The 22,370-nt window shown below is 42.5% G+C and overlaps 2 protein-coding genes across 6 annotated transcripts; one reads left to right on the top strand and one right to left on the bottom strand.

Moving 5' to 3' along the window:
* The first annotated feature begins 753 nt into the window (after nt 1-753).
* On the top strand, nt 754-15,038 carry LOC137258019 (uncharacterized). 5 transcript variants are annotated; one of them, XM_067795553.1, is made up of 6 exons: nt 754-827; nt 7,024-7,076; nt 10,078-10,218; nt 11,492-11,599; nt 12,402-12,551; nt 13,759-15,038. In XM_067795553.1, the coding sequence occupies exons 3-6, from the start codon at nt 10,110-10,112 to the stop codon at nt 13,989-13,991; spliced, it is 600 nt and encodes a 199-aa protein (XP_067651654.1). In that variant the 5' UTR covers nt 754-827; nt 7,024-7,076; nt 10,078-10,109; the 3' UTR covers nt 13,992-15,038. The 5 variants fall into 5 exon arrangements, with proteins under 5 accessions (XP_067651654.1, XP_067651656.1, XP_067651652.1 ...); XM_067795555.1 differs by having other exon boundaries at nt 783-827; nt 7,024-7,089; nt 13,759-14,064; XM_067795551.1 differs by lacking the exon at nt 754-827 and adding an exon at nt 4,058-4,210.
* Nucleotides 15,039-16,587: 1,549 nt separating this feature from the next.
* On the bottom strand, nt 16,588-22,249 carry LOC137258020 (CCN family member 2-like). Its single transcript, XM_067795556.1, has 3 exons — nt 22,136-22,249; nt 21,283-21,397; nt 16,588-18,826 (listed from the first exon to the last, which is right to left on the bottom strand). Exons 1-3 carry the CDS (start codon nt 22,224-22,226, stop codon nt 18,733-18,735), a joined length of 300 nt encoding a protein of 99 aa, XP_067651657.1. The 5' UTR covers nt 22,227-22,249; the 3' UTR covers nt 16,588-18,732.
* Between the last annotated feature and the right edge of the window lie 121 nt (nt 22,250-22,370).

Genomic DNA, 22,370 nt, shown 5'->3' on the forward strand with positions numbered 1-22,370 from the left:
CTTTCACTCTCATTTTTGTTTGAATTCCAGTACACTTAGCATTCTTCTTCGAAACATCTAGTATTTAGGAAGGTACGTGCTAGTTCAACAGGTTGACACTGCAAATACCTATGATATATTTCTCTAATATTCAAACTAACAGTTCTCATAACACTTAAATGATAATTTCTTGAAGAATATTCAATGAATAGGGGTTTTTTTTGTTGTTGTAAATGTTACCAGATTGTTTCCTGTCCAAATTTGAACAATATGATATTTAAAAATAAATTGAAAGGTGTCATAAAAAAACATTACGAACTGTTTATCTTGATATTTCTATTTGATAATTGCATTTACCAAAGTAAAAGTAAGCATAATTTTAACACCAAAGGGAACCGTAGGTTAGCCGATAGGTTAAAGCGTTCGCTCGACATGCCGAAGCTCGGGTTCGATGGGTACGATGTGTGAAACCCGTTTCTAGTGCTCCCCACCTTGATATTGCCGAAATATTGCCCAAGGCGGCGTAAAACTCACTTAAACATACTAACAAGTGGTGCCAGATAAAGTCATATGGAATTCTCTCGATTTTCAACCACCTCATAACTTTTAGTGCAAGGACACTATAAGCTTGTAGAGCTGAGTAGTGATACGTGTGGAACAGGGTCCTGCCACACTATAAATATGCACGAAGTTCTGGAACGCAGGCTGGCTACTCGCGTGTCTGAAGCTACACGCGTGGCTTGTCATCAATATTCTAGCCACCTGTTGCTAGTTACTCCCGACAAGCCGTGGCACAAGGACAGCGGAGCACGTGGAGATTCCGGGAGGATATGTGTACTCTGCACAAGGTAAAATAGACTTGAACCTTTAAACACTTTCTACAGTTACTCTAGTAATAGAAACAATATCGGTAAGAGTTTCCCAGCATCCTAAAGCTTGGGGTCCGTCAAACTGATCAGTTTCAGAAAACTGCCGCTGCTACAACCACCACCACCACCACCACAACAACAACAATTGCTGCTCCTCCCACTCCTCCTCCTCCTACTACTACTACTATTACTACTACTACTACTACTTCTACTACTACTACTACTACTACTACTACTACTACTACTACTACTACTACTACTACTACTACTCCTGCTGCTGCAGTCACTGCTATGACCAGACCAGCTAGGTACAAAATACGGTCAAATACATATACATATGTAGAGTGGAACTAATGTTTTGTTTCCTTTCCACGGGTAATATTATATGTATGGGCATCATTGTATCGGTTTAGTTTAAAGGTACTTTCTTTTTTATCTCGTCACTATTTATACGTATAAATATTTTCCCTTTCCATATTATTTAACCGGTTCAACCTTTCGCTCGTCTCGTCTAAGAACCAGGTTTGATTCCGGGGTACAATGCATGAAGCCCATTTCTGCTGTCCCTTGTCGTGATATTGCTGGAATATTGCTAAAAGCGGCGTAAAACCATACTCCCTCACTCATTCAACCGGTGTAGATTACACGTGTATACAGCTATCCCTATCCGTATATCTTTGAACCAGCTCCCATATCAAGTTCATGGTATAAACAAGATATCATATATAACCGCGATTACTTCTCAACAATAAAACATATACACACAACCCACTACATGTACCCTGATTCACATACTCTAGGGCTAGTTCATATCACACACAACAACGTGTTCACTGAACCACCGGGAACTGCGTCAGCTGGTTGGTGGGTCTCATTGATTGCCCAACACCATGCTGTATTATTCCTAGCCATTCATCCGTCTCCGAAATGACACATTACTTCACTATAAATATGAGTTCAGTAGATTTCTATGCTCACTCATCAGACAGGTGGTTGTGATCGGTTACTGAGGCAACAGTTAATCGAGACGAGCATAAAGGTTATAAAAGGTTATATGCCTCATGTTTCGTACGTAGTAACAACATTATGATACTGAGAGAGTGAGTGAGGGACTATGGTTAAATCGCTGAAAATGAGCTGCATACACCATACCCATATGGGGAATCGAACCAGGTTTTCGAAGGGATAAGCGAACACTTTAACCACTAGGCTCCCAGAGAACACTTATGTGCTGCGCAAATTAGAGGTGCATGTATGTTGGATTACCTGCTAATTCAATTTGATATGAAATATATTTACACATATGAATATCATTTTAAAAGTCACACAAGCTACACAGTCAATGCATCAGACCAGGGTCCCTTTTCACAAAGCTTTCGTAAGGAGATATCTCGTAACTTTCTTCGTAGCAATCGTATCTCCCATATTTTAACATGGGGACTTTAGGCTTACGAGAGTTTTGTGAAACCATGCCCAGGGTGATAGGGCTAGGACAACAGGTTGTATTTAGAAAGTTTTATCCTGACCTTTGGCTTCCAAACATTAATTTTTAACAAGCGCCATGACATGTCACCTTACGAGTGAGTTGAGTTTTACGCTGTCTGTGGCAATATTCCAGCAAAGTTATTTGGGGAACACCAGAGATGGATTGGCACTTTGTACCGACGTAGGGAAACAAACCCGGACCAACGGCATGACGAGCGAACGCTTCAACCGCTGATCTACCACATGTTGTGAGCGACAGTTACCATACTTGTCGAATGTGCAATATCAGCAGACTCCTGTCAAACAGCTTGCTTTTCTGAGTAGGCAGTTTCTCGTGTAATGGGAACATATTCCCTCACGGAATGTGAGTGGGCGGCCCGTCACTAAAACTAGACAACTGAATATATTCAAGCTAGGTATATATGTTAGCAAGTGCTTGACACTTGTCTTGGATCTCGGGCACTAGGTGGGCGGCGAACTCGTCGAGTGGTAATCCCAACCACTTGTCAGGCCGAAGACATGGCTTCGATCCATGGAAATGTAAATTTTGTGAAAGCCATGTCTGGATTCTCCCTGAAGTGAGGTTGCAGGAACATTGCGTCCTCAAGACGTTGTGAGACAATAATATCAGACTGGGTTATGTGTACAGCGTTTATTTTCAAGACTTAATGAACTGAATTTTATAATATATACACATTATTTACAATCCGACCTCGTCCTCCGGCAGTAGAGGTGCATGCTTACATCATTGTGTATCACTTGTATCTTTATGTATCACTTGTATCATTATGTATCATGTGTATCATTATGTATCACTTGTATCATTATGTATCACTTGTATCATGATGTATCACTTGTATCATTATGTATCACATGTATGATTATGTATCACTTGTATCATTATGTATCACTTGTATCATTATGTATCACTTGTATCATTATATATCACTTGTATCATTATGTATCACTTGTATCATTATGTATCACATGTATCATTATGTACAAAATGTATGTTACATCTTGGATTTATGAGTGGCCAACGTTATGTTCTGAACAGGGAAACTGTAGAGTCTTTGAATGACATTTAGAAGTGATACACATAAAGGCACGATTTTGTTTATGGATGACAACTTCTTTATTGTGAAGAGTCGCGACGTTTCGAAGAATATTCTTACTTCTTCATCAGGTGAATGAAACTGTAGTGAGCAATCATGCCGATTCTGGCGCTTGGGTCACAAAGTGACCGGTACGGCCTATTTTGGATGTTATCCGCCCTAATGCATGTATGATAGCTACACAGTAGTCCTTGAAATGTTGTAAGATGAAGGGCCCGTAAACAAATAATGGATGTAGATAGCACAATCACACAAAGTAGAGACATAACCGCTGAAAACACACATATATCATTCATAGGCAAGTAAAGGTGTTGGCAACCACAGGTAAGCCACAGTTGGTCTGTAATTCATATCTGACCAGCCACTGACAGAAACGAGAGCAAGTGAATCCAAACCTGAGACAGTGGACAGGTTCAGGTAAAGATCTCAAATTCACCTCACAAGTTACCTCCCTTTGTATAAAAACATCATTTAGGGAAACGTGAAGTGGTCGTGTTTTATCGTGCGTGAAATATCTTAATCTAGATGTTTTCCTCTAATTAGAGTTATCTCCCTCTGATGATTGATCGCGACAATGAGAAGTTATCAGAGCGTGGAATGACGTGTGTTATTCAAGTTGAAGGCATGCTTAAAGGTGGATTTTTGTGAATGGCTTGCATTGTTGGGTCTGGGAGTTCTATGCGCACGCGGTCCCCGTGTACCCTCGGCTGTGTTTGATACAACGTTGACATCAACATACACGGGAAGTCTAAACAATGTGAGGTAAGAAACGCACTCAGTGTTATTACTGATCGTTATCGTCAATAGAAATATGATCTTCAACTTTTTAAAGGCAGTTATCTGACATTAATCAGCATTTGCATTGTGTTTTATATTTGTAATCACCCTACCCGTGGTGACAACCACAATTAAAGGTGTTCCACGGTCAGAACAATCTGCAGCTGAACAGGTGTAAGGTATTCAAGGCATGTATGGCTGTTTGTATAGGTTAGTCATGTCAAACCCTGGTGTCATGTTTCAGGGAGTAATAAATCTCAGGGATTCATTCATTGTCTCATACAATTAGACTCGGTCCGGAGTAAATGGATGCAACTATGACAGATCGCTCAGTGTGAGCAGTGGGATGTAGGTTTGACGTAAGTGAATGTTTGTAGAATGGGTTAAACCGCTGAATTTCAGAAGTGACACAGATCTTGGGCGTATGTTGAGTTCACTGGGGCAGGTAGGTAGACTGGTCCTTCTTCTCCTGTCTCTCTCCCTCTCATTCTCTCTCACGTCGCTCTCCCTTTGACCCACCCCTCCCCCTCTCTCCTCATTTTCTCTCTTGTCGCTCTTCCTCTCGCTTTCCCTCGTCGCTCTCTCTCCCTCTTGCCGCTCCATCCCTGTCATTCACTATCTTGTCGCCCTCCCCCTCTCATTCCCTCTCTTGTTGCACACTCTCTCCCTCTTATTTTCTCTCTTGTCGATGTATCCTCTTCCTCTCTCTCCCCCCCACCTGTCTCTCTACCTCTCAATCTCTCTCTCGTCGCTCTCCCTCTCCATTCTCCACCCCTCCTGTCCCCTCTCACATTTCTCTCTCCGGAGCTGTTATTGGATGTGTTCGCCACCCAGGCCGAAACCTAACCTACCCATATCTCTAAAATCCTAACCTGACTATTAGAGGAAAGGATTATTGGTAAAATAGTCAAAAAATAAGGTGGCGTACATATTCTATAATCGCACCCTCTCTCCCTCCCCCCCCCCCCCTCTCTCTCTCTCCTTGCGCCCTCTCTCTTCGGCTGGTTACACCATAGCTCTAAAATGAGCAAATACGTAATGAGCATTTTGTTTATATTTCACAAGACCTTAAGCCCAAGCGTTTGTACACTTTGTCTGTGTCGTATTTAATTATTGACGAGCCAGAAGAGGTGAGGATTGTTTATGTGAGGAATGCAGACGAATTGACGAGATTTAAAAGGCAGTCATGCTTGAGTGTCCGAAACACGTACTATAATAGCCACTACCTGTCTAGGCCTGAGCTGCCTGGATACAGGTATTTACGATAAAGTTTTACGACAACACTATAATTATCAAATACCGCTTCCGTACATGGATTTCATCATCGATATTTTGTCATCGGTCGCGGGGTGCTGGGGTAGCCTAGTAGTTAAAGCGTCACGCCGAAGTCCCGGGTTCGTTTCCCCTCATAGGTACAATGAGTGTACCATTTGTGATGTCCCCTGTTGTGATACTGATGGAATATTGCTAAAACCGGCTTAAAACCAAGCTCACTCACTCTCATCGGACGCACGAAGGTATATAATCTATGACAACACCTTCACACGTTGTCTTGTTGTTAGGCATGGATATCCACGTTGTGAGTGAGTGTGGTTTTACGCCGCTTTTAGCAATATTCCAGCAATGGGCCTCACACATTTCGCTCACGTAGGGAATCAATCCCGGGTCTTTGTCGTGCCGAGCGATCGCTTTAACCACGAGGCTACCCAACAGTTCTCGCTGTTGTGAGTTAATGTGACGTATTACATACTTGGGTCAGGACACGGACAGGTATATACTGCAAATCTCCCGAACCAATGGAACCATATTTGAATCCTAGATTGTGTAAAATGTCATCTCGTTTTAACCTAATATGACTGATAACGTGCGAGTGACTATTCAGTTCCTCAGTGACTTGAATTATCAAATCCTTTAGAGTCACGGCGAACAACAATATTCACTCACTTCACATACTTCTGTCACAAAGTTCGGTCGAAAATAACGAAATTCGCAGAAACGCACTCCTTCATGAACACGGTTCTGCGTTAACTCAAACTTAATCACGCCCTGTATGTTGTACAAGAGACTCACATATGTATGGCACGATAAGAACTCTATCTGCCCTACTGTGAGGCGGCGGGTTTGCCTAGTCAAAGTGTTAATTTGTCAGAGCGAAGACCTGGGTTCGAACCCCAATATTCTTTTCGTGGGGAGCATAGAAATAGCTTATTTCTATTCTTCCACAACCCACTGTCTTTGTCGTCATAAATCCTCAGGTCGTAAAACACATTCATTGTGATATTTCCTTGTTACAGTCACGAGAACATTTTGACACCTAACGTCTGCGTCCTTGTACCTTTACTAGAACGACTCCAGTAAAATATATTTTATAAAGTGAACAGAGCGACTGGATTTAAATAGTTATGCGCTATGTATACCCTGGGGATATACATATAGTACCTAAAATATCAACTTGAAATATTACGAGGCGCGGCGTTTATGATAAAGTCACAGACTGAGATCCAGGACTATTCTTGTCGTCGGCCGTGTCAATGATGACAGTCTGGTCTCTACATTAATATTCATGTATCGCTCATGCTGTTTTAAACATATCGCAGATCACATAAACCCATTGACTAATCTTGGCGACAGCTTTGAAATTTTCATATTTCTTGACAGGGTAGAATACGTTGTTCGCAGATGTGGAACCTTGTCGTTCTGAACTCGAAACATTAACTTTAATAGATTTTGTATCCTGACTCGCATGGATTGAATGTTACAGCTGTTTTTTTTTCTGAAGTTCCAGTCTTCCTTTTCAGACAGTCTCCATGCTGGAGTAGAGCTTCACCAACCAGCAGGCCCTGTACTTGAGGTAAGAGTGCGTGGTGAGTGAGTTTATTTTTACGCCTCTTTCAGCAATTTTCCAGCAATATCACGGCGGGGGACACCAGAAAGGAGCCTTACACACTGTGCCCATGAGGAATCGAACCCGGGTCTTCGATGTGACTAGTGACCGCTTTAACCATTTGACTACCCTACCGCCGAGAGTTTGTGGTCCGTTTGTCTTCGTGCGAACATATTGCCCCAAATTGTACATAATATTGAAGGTGAAGCTTAACTATATCATTTTTTACATCGTACCTTGATTTAAATGCCACCAATCCTGGAACTATTACAATAGAGGGAAAACAGGTATATAACATTATCAAGTGGTGAAAGTACATCACGACATTCACGCGAGAAAGCGTGCAGTATTCTGCCAGATGGATAGAGACACACGTTTTAAACATATCAGGTCAACTTGCATATGAAACAATTCGAACATGATGACACAGCAGTGTGAAATGGATGACGTTTTCTTCCGTCATCAAATACGTCTCAACATACCTAAAGTTAGAGAGCTTAGTGGAAAGCCTCAAGCACAGAAGAATGATCATAGATGGGAACTTTCAGGAATTCATTGACATCCACGATAGAAATGTATATAGACGGGGTCTGAGAATCAACGTCCAGATCAAATATATTTACCCAATTAGCAGACACTGACATTGTTTTATTTTATCTCCAAACCATTTCAAGCTTACACACGAGCCCGTGGCCTGTGCATGTCCAATTTAATTTGGCTAACATAGATCCCGCTTCTGTCAAGTTGGTGACAAATACTGAGATTGACCGTGTCCGTCCTTTGATCTACTTACTTTACAGAAGAACCTGGGTGCGTTGTCTTATATATCGGTAAATGGGTCGGTATTGAAATGAGGGTCACGTTAGTGATATGTATTGGCCGAACGCCTAATAGCAACAAACCTGAACCCCCAAACGGAACTCATAAGCGCTGAGGTGGACTACAGTTGAGTGTGTATGTGTGTGTTAGTGAGTGAGTGAGTGAGTGAGTGAATATTACACTTGAGTGTGTGAGTGAGTTAAAATCTATCTTCACAGTTACACTATTTCAGAAATATTGCGACGAGACCAAGTTTACACTTAAGCATGAGAGTGCGTGAAGTGAAGGATTTAGCCAGAGTGACAGAGTGTATGTGACTGCGACGGTGAGTGGATGAGTCATACTGAGTGAGGAAAGTTGACAGTTGGAAGTTTAAAATCGCCATTCTTTTTATATAGCTCTTTGGGGGTACTGTGTTGCCCTGAGTTTTCATGCATAGAGTGAGTTTTGCCTCCTGTCACTTCACTGTCATACGTCTGAGGTGACTCAGTATGGTTTTACGTCGCTTTTGACAATAGTCCGGTGATATCAAGGCCAGTGATACCGGAAATGGGCTTCACACATTGTACCCATGTGGGGAATCGAGCGAACGCTTTCACCACAAGGCCACCCACCGTCCTACTACAGTGTGTCTATGTCCTTCCCGGTTGTCCCTAGATGTATCACAACTATAACAATGCTGTTTATTCGTAAATGTAATCAAAAGGGTAGGTATACCTGAAACAAAAGGGGATCGGGTGGTCAGGCTCGCTGTCTTGGTTGACACATGTCATCGGTTCCAAACTGCGCAGATGCTCATGTTGTTGGTCACTGGATTGTCTGGTCCAGACTCGATTATTTACAGGTCGCCGCCATATGACTATATTATTGCTGAATGGGGCGTAAAACTAAACTCACTCACTCAAACCGCCTCGTTCTCCCACCCATTCCTATGACAGAATGATGGAAAAGTGACGAGATGCTAGTTGACATGTAGTCAGAGGTTATCGCTCCAACATACTGGTTAATGAGCTAGACCACTGACATCAATAAATCAACGCTGTATATGCGTCTTTGTATGCAAGTTCGACTGGTACAACAAGTATATACTACCGAAGAATGGAATGAGCTGGCAATATCTGCCCCATCAACTGATTTAATATCATGTGTAGGTCGACCCACATATACACTGAACAACTAGATAAACTAGATCAAACCACAATGAATCCAATATACATTCACAAGTGGTATACTTATATCAGTTATATGTCAATGCCTTTACAACGCTCTCCCTGCAAAACACTGGCGCTTATCACCTCTTTAAGTGTTGACACTACTGGCTTTGACCCGGGTTGCTGTACCATACCCGTCCTATAGAATCCGACACAGGTAACATTGGCCTTATTGTGTACATAGGCGGTGGGGTGGCTCAGTGGGTAAAGCATTCACTTGTGACGACAAAGACCCGGGTTCCATTTCACAATGGGTGAAACAAGTTCCTGGTGCTCCTGTCGAGATATTTCGGTGATGTTTCTCATATCAGCCAAAAACAAAGCACGTAAATCACTAAGTACCATACATACATTTCATGTTAAGTATAGCTCCCTTTAGACTAGCTATACTTGTTGTGAGGTAACCTATACTTGCTGTGGGGCAGCCTATACTTGCTGTGGGGCAGCCTATACTTGCTGTGGGGCAACCTATACTTGCTTTGAGGCAGCCTATACTTGCTGTGAGGTAATCTATACTTGCTGTGAGGCAACTGAAATATATTGAAGATACCTCTGACTTGTGCCTCCGTGTCAATATGGCCTACATCCTCGCTAAAAGTATCTGCTGCACGTGGGACAATCGAGCTAACTGCGTTCGATGGGTACAGCGTTTGAAGCCCATTTCCGGTGCCTCCCCACTGTGATGCGTAAAACTCAACTCCCTCCATCGCTCATCATTAAGATGATGAAATTCTGTTTCCATTAACCAACATTCACTAGCTTATTTTGCGTGTTTTTGAATGAGCACACCACCTCTCATACTCCCAGGTGCTGGTCTGTCTGACCAAGGCTCCATTGCGTTATTTACAAACCCTCGTGGATTACCTGAATTATTGGTAACTGTGGTGTAGCTTCTTACGGAATGTTCACAGAAGGAGTAATGTCATATCTGATTTCAGGCCACAACAAACTTGACTTGGCCGATTTCAAGATGGCGGCGTTGTCCCGCGTGGTCCGCCAGTTACGGTATTGCCATGACAATCCTGACCAGTACAAGCTGTGTGACAACCAGATCTGTGTGCCAGTCGACCGAGACTGTCGTAAGTTTTGGGGTCTGTAGAAGATGTAAAGTGAGCGTTCAGTAACGAGAAATATTAAAGTCACTGCATCAGGTGTGCCCTCGACCCACTTGCATAAAGAAAATATTAATCGCAACGACCGCACTTGAAATAACCTTGACTGAAATAGTCTAGGGGTTGGGGTTGCTTGGTACGTCCGAATAAGTAGGTTCAGTGCTCGAGAGGAAAATAATACTAGAGGACGTTTTCAATTAGAGTAGGTGGTCAATGTCACGGTAGAGTGAGTACGCCTGTATGGAAAGCCCATGTATGCCGTGCGGGGGGCACCTGTTGATGATGAATGTTACCGTTGTCAGTTGTGGTTAAACGTCTATCCTGTCCAACCTAGCATGCGACTAATCCCCAAACGTCTAAATAGCTGCAGTTCGAGTATATAGTCTGCCGAGTAACAACCCTTTACACGTATCAGAATCCTAAATTATACAGAATTCCCCATTTGCCCTGTGAATGGGGTTACTTAATTCAATACCGGCGAAGATCCTGAGTAGAACTGAACTTGTTGTAAAAGGTGAAAAACGGGATCAGGTGGTCAGACTCGCTGGTTTGGTTGACACATGATATCGTATACTCCTGCTGTTGATCACTGGGTTGTCTGGTCCAGACTCGATTATTTACAGATCACCCTCATATAGTTGGAATACTGTTGAGTGCGGCGTAAAACTAAACTCACCCACTCAAACCGCAAAAGAAACACGTTATATTTGGGATTACTTATTCTCAGTAAACGACAGTATGTGCTAACCTCACAAAAAGTACATGTACTAGAATCCGTACTATAGAATATGTTATGTCTAAAATGTGCCTCACTACATGCTTTCCTTACCACTGAGTAAGAGGCGACTAACGGGATCGGGTGGTCAGGCTCGCTGACTTGGTTGACACATGTCATCGGTTCCCAATTGCGCAGATCGATGCTCATGTTGTTGATCACTGGATTGTCTGGTCCAGACTCGATTATTTACAGACCGCCGCTATATAGCTGGAATATTGCTGAGAGCGGCGGAAAACTCAACTCACTCACTCCTTACCACTGATGTCGACATGCCATTCATTTATTAAATACACTCTGTTCAAAGCAAAACCCACCCATCCACACAGAGGTAAGAACAGGGAATATGTGGGTATATTCCTGAAGAAGGAGTGACTTGTCAATTTGAACATGGGTCATCGTTTAAATGCAAGGTTTCGGTACAGTATTTGTTGATATAAAGCACACTCACTCACTCTTCCCCAGCGTGTGACCTTGAGGAGTTCCAGTGTCTTGACGGCCGTTGTCTTCACCCGAGTCTACTCTGTGACGGCAACTTAGACTGCAGCAACGGCGAGGATGAAAGTATATGCAGTAAGTTGTCTTACATCAGTGTTTGTTTATTTATTGTTCAACGGCGCGCTCAGAAGTGAGAGAGTTTAGTTTTACGCCGCACTCAGCAATAATCCAGCTATATGGCTGACGTCTGTAAATAATTGAGTCTGAACTAGACAATCCAGTGATCAACATCATGAGCATCGATCTACGCCACTGGGATACGATGACATGTCATCCACATCAGCGAGCCTGACCATCGGATCCTGTTAGTCGCCTCTTACGACAAGCTTTGGTCATTGAAGACCAGTTGCAAACTTGACCTTCACGGCTTTTTACACCAGTGAGTTAGTGAGTATAATCATATTCAGCATCAAGCAAAAGTGAAAGGAATCTCCGGCAGGGGTCTTTATGTCAAATTTTGTTTAGTCGTCCCATTGTTTGACAGATAAACATTCTGATGGAGGAAAGCCGTGTTCCTTCCTTGATAACGGTGTTTCTACCTATGACGAAACACCACAGTTATTGCAATAAAGTTGACTTAAAACTTGACATTACTTCATCTTTACTGCTTCTAAAATGCCTCTCAAAGAACAAACATTCTGATAGTGTACATTCAGACTCCCGAGACTGTGGAGGTAGCTTAGTGGATAAAGTCTAAAACCCGGGTTCTATGCCGCATATGGTTGATGTTTGAAGACCATTCCTGGAGTCCCTCGCCGTGATATTGCGGAAATATTGCTAAAAGCGGTGTGAACCTATATTCACTCGCTCTTGTTGAAAACGAGGGCGATGTCCTCTTTTCCACGAATCCCAGTTTCCACTGCAACTCCTATTCCAGAATCACCTCCCGCATCCGATAATGATGCCAGTCCCCCAACCTCGGTAATAGCCGGCGTGTGCATCGCCATTATCCTCGTCACCCTCGTCGTCATAATAGTGCTGGTGTTCCTCAGACGACGGCGACTGCGGGCCCTGCATCGGGAGTCAGGTATGTGGCTGTATGTCAGGTAACTATGGAAACGGTAACTGAGAAGCATGCCATGTAGAAAGTGGTCGAATGTTTTATGTTACATTTGGGTTTACACTTTCTACCGATTCTGGTCACATTGATAGGTTGAGTCCGACACCTTCAGACTACAGACACGTAACCGATTCGCGAATGGGTGAGATGGCTGACTTTGTGTGCTGGCCATTAGGCGCCTGACTCTGAAAGTATGGATTCGAATCCCGGATGGGATATGTAACACATAGTACCCATCGAAAGTTTAGACTCACCACATTCGTAACTACTCGCTTCTTTCTGTAACCTGCTTTCCGGAATGACCCGAGTAGTTACGAATGGACTCACCAGTGTAAATGTAGCCACTTACTTCAGTCAACTGTTCTAAACTAGATTTTGCAACAATGTTCCATTCTGTTTAAAGGTACTGTTTACACATGATCTAATGTATTGCAAAACAAATACGTAACGTTGACACGATCATTGTTATGATAGAAATCAGCGAAAATTGGCAAATTCTTAACAAGACTTTACACCAAAACGCAGGTGGTCACGTGCACGATATTTGCACATCCTCTTTTAGCAACTTGATGCATGATCCTCGTGCCTTGTGCATTTCATCTGCATAAAATTAGCAGTTGGTTCCTCAAGGTAGTGGATAAATTCATTTTCGATGTAATCGCGTGTATGTGTGTGTGGGTGCATACATGCATGCATGCTTACATGTATAATATATAGTGAGTGGTACATGATAATCTAAACTTTTGATGGGTAGTAATTGTTGCTTTAGGTATTAAAACACAAGATAGCGGAACCCACTTCTCTGTTTTCGATCACATTCAGAGTTCATTTTCGATGTGATAAATGTATTGGCGTTTGGAGGGATATGAAGTGAGCAAGAAGAGATTGATGGAAATATTTTATGATTTGTCGCCAATCGTAGTTGGGACAATGCGTATCTCAATAAATAACAGATAGAAGATCTGATATGTGACGTTCTTATCAACGAAAGGAGGGATGCATCAACAGCATCTATGAAACAGTCCCAAGAGATCATACAGTTTAGTGTTATGCTCATTATTTGCCAAGTTTCTAGCAAGAACGCAACACAAACAAGTAAGAAGGGCAACTTAACGCGGAGTTTTGAGGACATGTGTACTTGTATTGTTTATTTCACTAAGTACATCATCCACAGGTTCAGAGCCCCTTCAAAGCGGCGTGTCCAGCAGCGATCCCTCCACCGAGACTGAACACACCAGCGACAGCGACGCCTACAGACCAGCCCCTAAAGAGGACATTGATGACTTTTCAGATTTCGCTGATGCACTGTGTACTTCAACTCCAAGACCGGATATCCGGCGGCAAGTAAATCCAGGTCAAGGTCGTCAAGGGGCGATGAAAGCGTCGATGTTAATGTCGGTGACGTGACGAATTGCAAGTCTGGCTTAGATCGGTTTGCTGTCTTTGGATATATTGTTTCAAGTGATATCATTCTACGACCTGGCTGATAACCATCAGCGCTGCTCCCGTTTAACTCAAGTTTACAAGGAGAGCCTGACAACTTGTATTGTGTTTGGCTGTGGTGAAGCAAAGTGTGATGAAAGTCAACGGATCGATGACACTGTATTTTCCCGAAATGGACCGCCATATAGCTGGAATATTGCTGAAACATTGCTGAGAACGACGTTAAACAACAGACCATCTAAGCCCTTAGATGGAACCCCATATGTGGTGGTGTCAACCGTGATACGACTGGACTATTGCAAAAACGGCATACAATAATACTTGCTCACTATGCTGATGCTCTTCGCATATATTTTCAGAATGTCTTCATGATGTCAGTTGTTCCACACGAGTGCTATCATTCGTTATGTTTATGCAGGTTAATTGCATTTTTGAATTATTGATATTCAAGTATGAAACTTAAATATGAGAAGATCAGCGACGAGCTACCTGATTTCCATTGTCTGGAATGAAGGATGTGTTTCAGTCGTCTTGTATGCAGTCACTTTAAACGAGAAATGATCAACGGTCATGCTCAGTGGTATACAGTAGAAGCTGTCCAAACCAACACTCATCGGCACTGAAGAGAGAATCCGGTTTAGAAAACATGCCGGATTGTAGAGCTGATGATAAATGTACTAGCCACGAACGGGGGTGAGATTTTATGCCGTTGTTTACAGCTTGTCCTATTGGACTGATGCCGGTTTTGACAGCTTCCACTGTATTAATGTGTTGATACATTTGTGCTACTTCAGTGCTTGAAGATGAAATGTTTGATTTACACTAAAAAACAAAGGCAGACCTTTACTGTTTCTTCGCAAATCATGACAGTAACACTGTCGATGACGTCAAACCTTTGTTCTCGCGCTATGCTGATGTTGATTGAAAGATTTGTGTAACGATTTTGATATTGCTGTATACGTTTGTTTAAAAAACGAAGACAAATAAAAATGTTGATATTCATCATGTAAACCTATTGTTTTGGTTGATAGCATCAATGAAAAGCCCATACATTAACACCCACATACAATACTGTAACCGTTTTTCACATTCTTGACCAATTCTTCAGAAAACAGGGCGCCCTGTCCCGTAGCGATGGTAGCGCTAAGGTGACCGTAACTCCCATGGACTTACGACTGTCGTATAGCTACGATCGCTTTGAGGAACGGGGTCCTGGTCACCGGGACGAGTAGTGATCACTTTCAAAATACTAAACGCTCTGCGTGCAGACACCTTATGTTTGGAGAACTTTCTCATTGGCTAATAACCTTTAACCTAACTTCTCGGTCGGAGTGAGCAGAGCATTCTTGAAACGAATATAAACGAGAAAACCCGAATGCGAGAAAATGCTGCCTTAGCACAGGATTATGGATACTGTTTGTGATCGGGGACATAACTTTGTCCTGTTGTGGTTTAAGTTCCAGGGATTTCCGGAACGACCTTTTGGAAGATTACTTTATACAAGCAACATTTTGTTTGATCAAGAACCGACGCATCCTTCGTTTTGAATGGGAGGTGAAAGTTCACGTGACGCGAGGACCTAAATGTATCCTAAGTCCTTTAAACTTAGATGTGTACTGGAGTGAAATGTGAGTGAGTGAGTTTAGTGTTACGCCACATTCTGCAATATTCCAGCTGTATAACACGGTAAACAATCGACAATCCAGTGATCAGCAACGTGAACATCGACTAACACAACTGGATAACGATGGCATGTGTCAACGAAGTCGGCGAATCTGACCACCCGATTCCTTTAGTCGCGTCTTTTCCAACAAGCATAGGTTACTGAAGACCAACAGGAAAATTTGAAACTGGAGTGTGGACGAATGTCGTATTCTGCTTATTTCGAAATGGGCTACCTGCTGGGACCCGTTTCATAAAGTTCTCTCAGGCCTTAGATCTTTTCTCGTAGCATTCGTACTTCCTATGTTACAGTACATCAGGTCCGAATGCTCCGAGAAAAGTTAAGAGATCTGAGGCTTACGAGAAGAACAGGGCCCTTGGTTTAACAACAACACATTGAACAGCATTCCAACAAGGCAGCTTCGTGTGGGAGGTACCTGTGAAGGGGATCGGGGTAGAATACGCCTTCAGCAACCCAGGCTTGCCATAAAAGGCGACTATGCTTGTCGTAAGAGGCGACTAACGGGGTCGGGTGGTCGGGTGTGCTGACCTGGTTGACACATGTCATCAGTTTACACTAACACAGATCCATGCTCATGCTGTTGATCACTGGATTGTCTCAATTATCAATATGGTCAGGCTCGCTGACTTGGTTGACACATGTCATCGGTTCCCAATGCTCATGTTGTTGATCACTGGATTGTCTGGTCCAGACTCGATTATTTACAGACCGCCGCAATATAGCTGACTGCGGCGTAAAACTAAACTCACTCATGTGGGAGGATGGGTCGAAGTAGTGTAGGTGTCTACTGTTTACCACTTTGGAGAAACCCATGGAATGAGGCTGACAGACTGAGAAAAAACAACTGAAGCTGACAGGTCCCGGAAATCATGGGTATTTTTAGCTTTAGGTGCCCTGGGTACGTCACGATGCATTCCCACGGATTTGTTGTCTCCAACGACAGGACGGTAACAGGTGACGTCATTTGTTAACATCGGTTTCACAACGGGGAAACCGGTGTTCTCCAACAAAGACTTAAGATAACCGTAGCGCTGATTGCTTTGTGCAAGGGCCCTGAACTACTTCAAACAGGAACGATAACTCTATTCCTGATTGATACCGACGTACTCATACATTGTATTGCTGTCTTTGTTTTGCGCTTATTTGTTTTAAAGAATTAAACCTCCTTGTTACAACTAAAAGAAGGAGACAAACATATTTGTTAAAGACATATCCTGACGTAATTGTTACCATGTAATATTTCCAGTTATATTTCTGAAAAGGGTTCAGTAATCACAAATGGGACGTGCTTTATTGAATATGCAAATACGACTTCAAAAACATTGTCTACATTAAATCTCAAAGCAGAAACTAAAAAAATAACTTCAAAATATTTCTCAAGCTGAACACTCGTATAAACCTTGCCCCAAGTAGAACTTTAAATGAATTCGCTGAAACATATATGAGTCACCAAATTATTCCAAGACATGTGAAACAGATGTCCTGTGTTAAATATTAAGGTTGATAGTTACAAACAGACATAATGTTTTGGGCTTGAAACACGTAGCGATTTACAATTACATTTCCTAAAACTGTTTAAAGCGGCGCAAGTACAATCACCAAAACAAGCCCGCAAGATCATCAGAAATACTCCGTTAGACCAGTGAGAGGCGTTTTGTGAACAAACGCACGTTCGTCATCTCACATTCAATCGCATGATTCTTATTTTAAAAACACTTTACATTTGACAGCACAATCCTTAAAAGTTTCATTAGTCGAGAGTTTTTTTTATCATAGCACTGCAACCATTACACGCGGTCTGATAGGTTTGCCGTATTTTCGCATGTGACAAGCATCGTAATTGGGACGAGTCTTCTTAGAGGTTACGGAGCGAGTGGTGACAAATGTTGATCAAAGTTAATTTGGACTGGGCAAGGTTTGCACACGGTTCGGCCGACCCGACCTTGCTTCAGTGTGGGCATGGAAGATCTTCAAGCAGGGAGGTAATTGAAAGATCCGTTTTGAATCAATGCACTGATGCAAGTATCGCCGATAACGCAGAAGACTGGCAATATATTACCGTGCAAAATAAGGTACACACCAAAATTTGACAAACAAGAAATCGTCATTTATGGTCTTACACTGTGGAAGCTGTAAAAGCCAGCTTCTGTCTAATCCAGCATAACACCGGCATAAAATCCAAGTCCCTTTCGTGGCTTGTACATTTATCATCAGCTCTGCAATCCGGCACATTGCCTAAAACGGATTATTTCCACAGTCCCAATGAGTGCCGGATTAGACAGCTTCCACTGTATTTGGTACAAGTTGCTTTGAAATAGATATAAGCAGTGTTTTGGCGACTGTACCCAAGCGTCTGAGCTTTTGCAGTGTTTCGGTTATATCTAATTCAGTGTAGTAGAGAATTAGTGAAACTTCAACTTTTATCACTGAATACATGTCAACGTGTAAATGCTGGAAACTACGTACTCAACTCTCTGACCTTATGGCAAGCACCTGTTTATTCTGGACTCATTGTCATTTCATATCAGGTTTCGGTTGTTTCACGACTAATGTCTTTTTTTTACATCCTCGCTGACTCAAGACTACTAAAACTTTAGGATAGAGTAATACAAATTTGAGGCGAAATAACTTTCACGTTGCCTATATTTGCACTGAAAGAGCCGAAAAGGTGATATGACGTCATCAAGGTGAACGGATTTTATGGCAGTTCTTTTTTCAAGTTAAAAATTAAAAACTGAGCACTAATATCCGTACCAAGAATTTCTCATTATTCCTGTGAGTGAATGATGCTAGTAACATTCCAGCTACAACACGGCGGGGACACCAGAAATAGGCCTTACACATTGGGCCCATTAGGGAATTGTGTCCGAGTCTTTGACGTGACAAACAAACTTGGAATTGTTACAACCTAGCCATAGATTACTTCTATTCACAATAATGTATACGAATGTTTCAGACCTAACTATTTATTGCTTGCTCCTTTGACGTCCCTGACGCATTTGATAACATATAGCGCACCAATCAGGATCTGACGTCACAGATGATTACGTCACAGCACTGGGCCGACACTTTCTTGAAGCGGCACCCAGGGGGAGGCAACCCTATGGCTTGGCATCTGTAGGGAGGAAGGGACGTGTGGCTTTCATTTAATTTTTAAAACGTTACAATTTACAATTTTAACATTTTTTTGATTAATTTTTAATTTTTTTTTTCACTTTAGGTTCGCCCATACATACGTAGCAGGCATAATAATACTGGGGAAAAGTTAGACATCATACTCTCTTCTCTACTATATTCAGCCAGATTTGACATCAGATGATTTCTCTTTTAGGGTGCCTTGCTTCAATAAAATTGCATTGCACGTCGTTGTGACTGAAGTCACACAAAATGAACGAATTATCGTACAATTTTCAGTACGAAGAGCTCTTTAGTTGAAAGCCGGCTGCTGGTAAATGACACGCGTCTTTGAGTCAAATGATTTTTGGATAGGTTTATACAATATTGCTCACACAAGTTTCACATGTGTACCAATTACTATTTGTATGTCGGAAAACGGGCAATAAACCTTTTTTGAGCACAGTTGCGTTGCGACGCTGTTTTAAAAGAAATTTCATCAGTTTTCATTACCAGACACTGAAATTGCGTCACTAATATCTCTGCATCTGAAACTGGTTATCTGTACAGTTTTCAATGGGCGCGTTGCAAAGAACAGCTTGCACTTGATTTACAACGATTCAACTAACACTGGAGCGCTAAATGTCAGTCGCTTCCTGAGGTCGTTTCCTTCTCAAAACAAAGTGTCGGCTGAGGGAAATTTTAATTCGAAGGCTGAACAAGAAATGTGTGACAGGATCAGCCGGGAAAAGGGCAGCTTACATGACAACATCAGCTTGTTGACGCTTTCAATGTAGCAATTCAATACCCGTAAATGCATCAGTTGGTCACCGTGACCTCTCTATCACCTTGTTCGTTAGAACCAGGCGACAGGCCCCCCGAAGTAATTGAAGGAATTACAGCAAATTTGAAGGAATTGCATCTCAAATGTAAACAAACGCAGCCCACTCGCGAAACAATTGCAGCGATATCGGTAGTTTAGCGGTAATAACAGAAACACATCGGCCCTATCGGAAGCAATGTCGGTAATACTGGAAACACGATCGGCCATCTTCGGAGATTTTTCGGTCGCGAGCGGAAACTCACGCAGCAAAACATGGCGTCGTTAGAAGAAGCACCCGTCTCGATGAGATTTGGTTTTAGTTCCTACTATTACATTTTCATACTTATCCATCTTTGACCACCCGCGTTGAATGCGTTTAGGTATGAGGTGTTGTCGGGGCAATAGCTTATGTTTTTCGGAAAAGATTGTCACTGCAGAAGAGTGTCACAAGTCATGCCCCTGGAGATTGTTTACATCTGAACATCGAAGTCGTGCCGATGATTACGAACATCATGAACGTGCGCCATGAAGAAGTTTATGAGCCATAATCTTTCTTGCTACGAAGTGCAACTGACAAATTTAAACACATTTTACAAAAAAAAATGATGTTATATCTGGCGCACGTTCGTAATCATCGGCACGACTTCGATGTTCAGATGTAAACAAACTACAGGGGCATGACTTGTGACACTCTCCTAGAGTGACTATCTTTTCTTAAAAACATAAGCTTTTGCCCCGACAACACCTCATACCTGAACGCATTCAACACGGGTGGTCAAAGATGGATAAGTATAAAAATGTAATAGTAGGAACTAAAAACAAATCTCACCGAGACGGGTGCTTCTTCTAACGACGCCATGTTTTGCTGCGTGAGTTTCCGCTCGCGACCGAAAAATCTCCGAAGATGGCCGATCGTGTTTCCAGTATTACTGACATTGCTTCCGATAGGGCCGATGTATTTCTGTTATTACCGCTAAATTACCGATATCGCTGCAATTGTTTCGCGAGTGGGCTGCGTTTGTTTACATTTGAGATGCAATTCCTTCAAATTTGCTGTAATTCCTTCAATTACTTAGGGGGGCCTGAGGCGAGTAAACGTTAATCGCTCCGCCTATGTCTGAAAATGAGCAAGCGCTTCGAGCTGTTAAAAGGATAAGCGGATTAGCGATTCAGTGGATTAGCAAGATAAGCGACTAACTGTTCCAGTGTTATTTTCTTACTACAAATGTTATCTTACACTTGTGTCACATGATACGTTATAGTCCATACTTCATTGTCGCGTAAACGCCCTTACAAAAGCATGCAAAAAGTGCCAAAATTAACAAATTAAGTGCGACAATGCGACCACGTAACATTTGGGCCATTTGTGGCATTTTCTCTATGACGCACTGGCACGCTTTTCATTCTATCAAATGAGACATTGCGAGTGTCGAGATCTAAATATGTTGCACTGTAGCACAGTCGCCTCATCTAGGATGGGTCAAAAAGCGCCAAAATGCGCAATAACGTTATAGTCCATTTTAGGGTTCAATACTTTTTCTGAGAACAGTTACTTATTGCCAACTGAACGTGTCTTGAAAAAGAGTAGTATCGGGAATATACAGGGTTGTGAGTACGGGTAAAGCTTTACTCACTCCGAGGAACAGATGAAATGTCCGTAGTAGTCGTCTACGCATCTGCAGTTGTAGTCGCAGTCAATGTTCCATGTCTCACCTTTGCGGAACACCTCACCCCGGTACAGGCAGTGGCCTGGAAGGTGAGGCGAAATGGGGTTTAACGTAAATGAAAGAACATACAATAAAGACTATTTTGCTCATATGACGACGTACATGTATGGCATCTTGTATTAGCCCAGACTGAAGCTGGCCCACTGGGATACCATGCCACAGTTAAGCATGAATACCCTACTCAGATGCATTATACTGACTCCGAGCCGACCAGTCCTAGTTGTACCATTCGTGCCAAGCGCCAGGAAGCGACCAACAAGGACCATATATTAACGTCTTTTGGTATGGCGCGGCTGGGGATCGAACCTGCGACATTCCGCTCTCCCGGCGGACGCTCTAACCACTACACCATGTAAGTGGTTGCAATGACCTGGAGAAGAAGTCCAATATGGGAGGTTAAAATTTATTTGATGTCGAGTCAGACCATGGACTGCATTACATCCTACCTCTGAAACATGTTGATTACATTTTTAATCATGTATATACACAGTGCTGTTTCATAACTTCTTGTACCCGTGAAGATCTGCGTTAGAATTGATCTTCCGTTACCCATGTTTGTCGTAACTGGCGACAAACGGGATCGGGTGGTCAGGCTCTCCGACTCTCGGATCCCATTTGCGTAAACCGATGAGTATGCCGTTGAGCACTGTAATATTTGGTCCAGACTTGGTTATTTACAGACCACAGTCACACTGTTGGACTATTGCTGAGAGCGGCGTTAAACAGCTACAACCAACCATAACCTTTTGTTTTCACAAACCTTTCGGTCCGGGGCTAGATCCCACGCTCATTGCAGCAGACGGACCCATACACAGAAGTGTAACGGTTAATACCATCCATAGCATAGCCATCTTGACTCGTCTTGAATCAGTGTATTACAGTTTTATTTAAGTCCTCCTTGTTTGCGTTCCTGCTGATGAATTTAGGCGCGTAGTGTCAAAGCGAATTGTCGAAAACCAGCGTTCGAGATCCAGGAATGAAGTGTTCTTCATCGC

Source organism: Haliotis asinina, chromosome 12, assembly GCF_037392515.1.
Source record: "Haliotis asinina isolate JCU_RB_2024 chromosome 12, JCU_Hal_asi_v2, whole genome shotgun sequence".
Lineage (NCBI taxonomy): Eukaryota > Metazoa > Mollusca > Gastropoda > Lepetellida > Haliotidae > Haliotis > Haliotis asinina.

What these genes read in the sequence shown, in the direction of transcription:
- LOC137258019 (XM_067795553.1), top strand. Translation starts at nt 10,110, where the DNA reads ATGGCGGCGTTGTCCCGCGTGGTCCGCCAGTTACGGTATTGCCATGAC. An exon ending in GCCAGTCGACCGAGACTGTC is followed by an intron (nt 10,219 to 11,491) that starts GTAAGTTTTGGG and finishes ACTCTTCCCCAG; the next exon opens with CGTGTGACCTTGAGGAGTTC. An exon ending in CGAGGATGAAAGTATATGCA is followed by an intron (nt 11,600 to 12,401) that starts GTAAGTTGTCTT and finishes CTCCTATTCCAG; the next exon opens with AATCACCTCCCGCATCCGAT.
- LOC137258020 (XM_067795556.1), bottom strand. Translation starts at nt 22,226, where the DNA reads ATGGCTATGCTATGGATGGTATTAACCGTTACACTTCTGTGTATGGGT. An exon ending in ATCTAGCCCCGGACCGAAAG is followed by an intron (nt 21,398 to 22,135) that starts GTTTGTGAAAAC and finishes CTCACCTTCCAG; the next exon opens with GCCACTGCCTGTACCGGGGT. An exon ending in CATTTCATCTGTTCCTCGGA is followed by an intron (nt 18,827 to 21,282) that starts GTGAGTAAAGCT and finishes TCCTCCCTACAG; the next exon opens with ATGCCAAGCCATAGGGTTGC.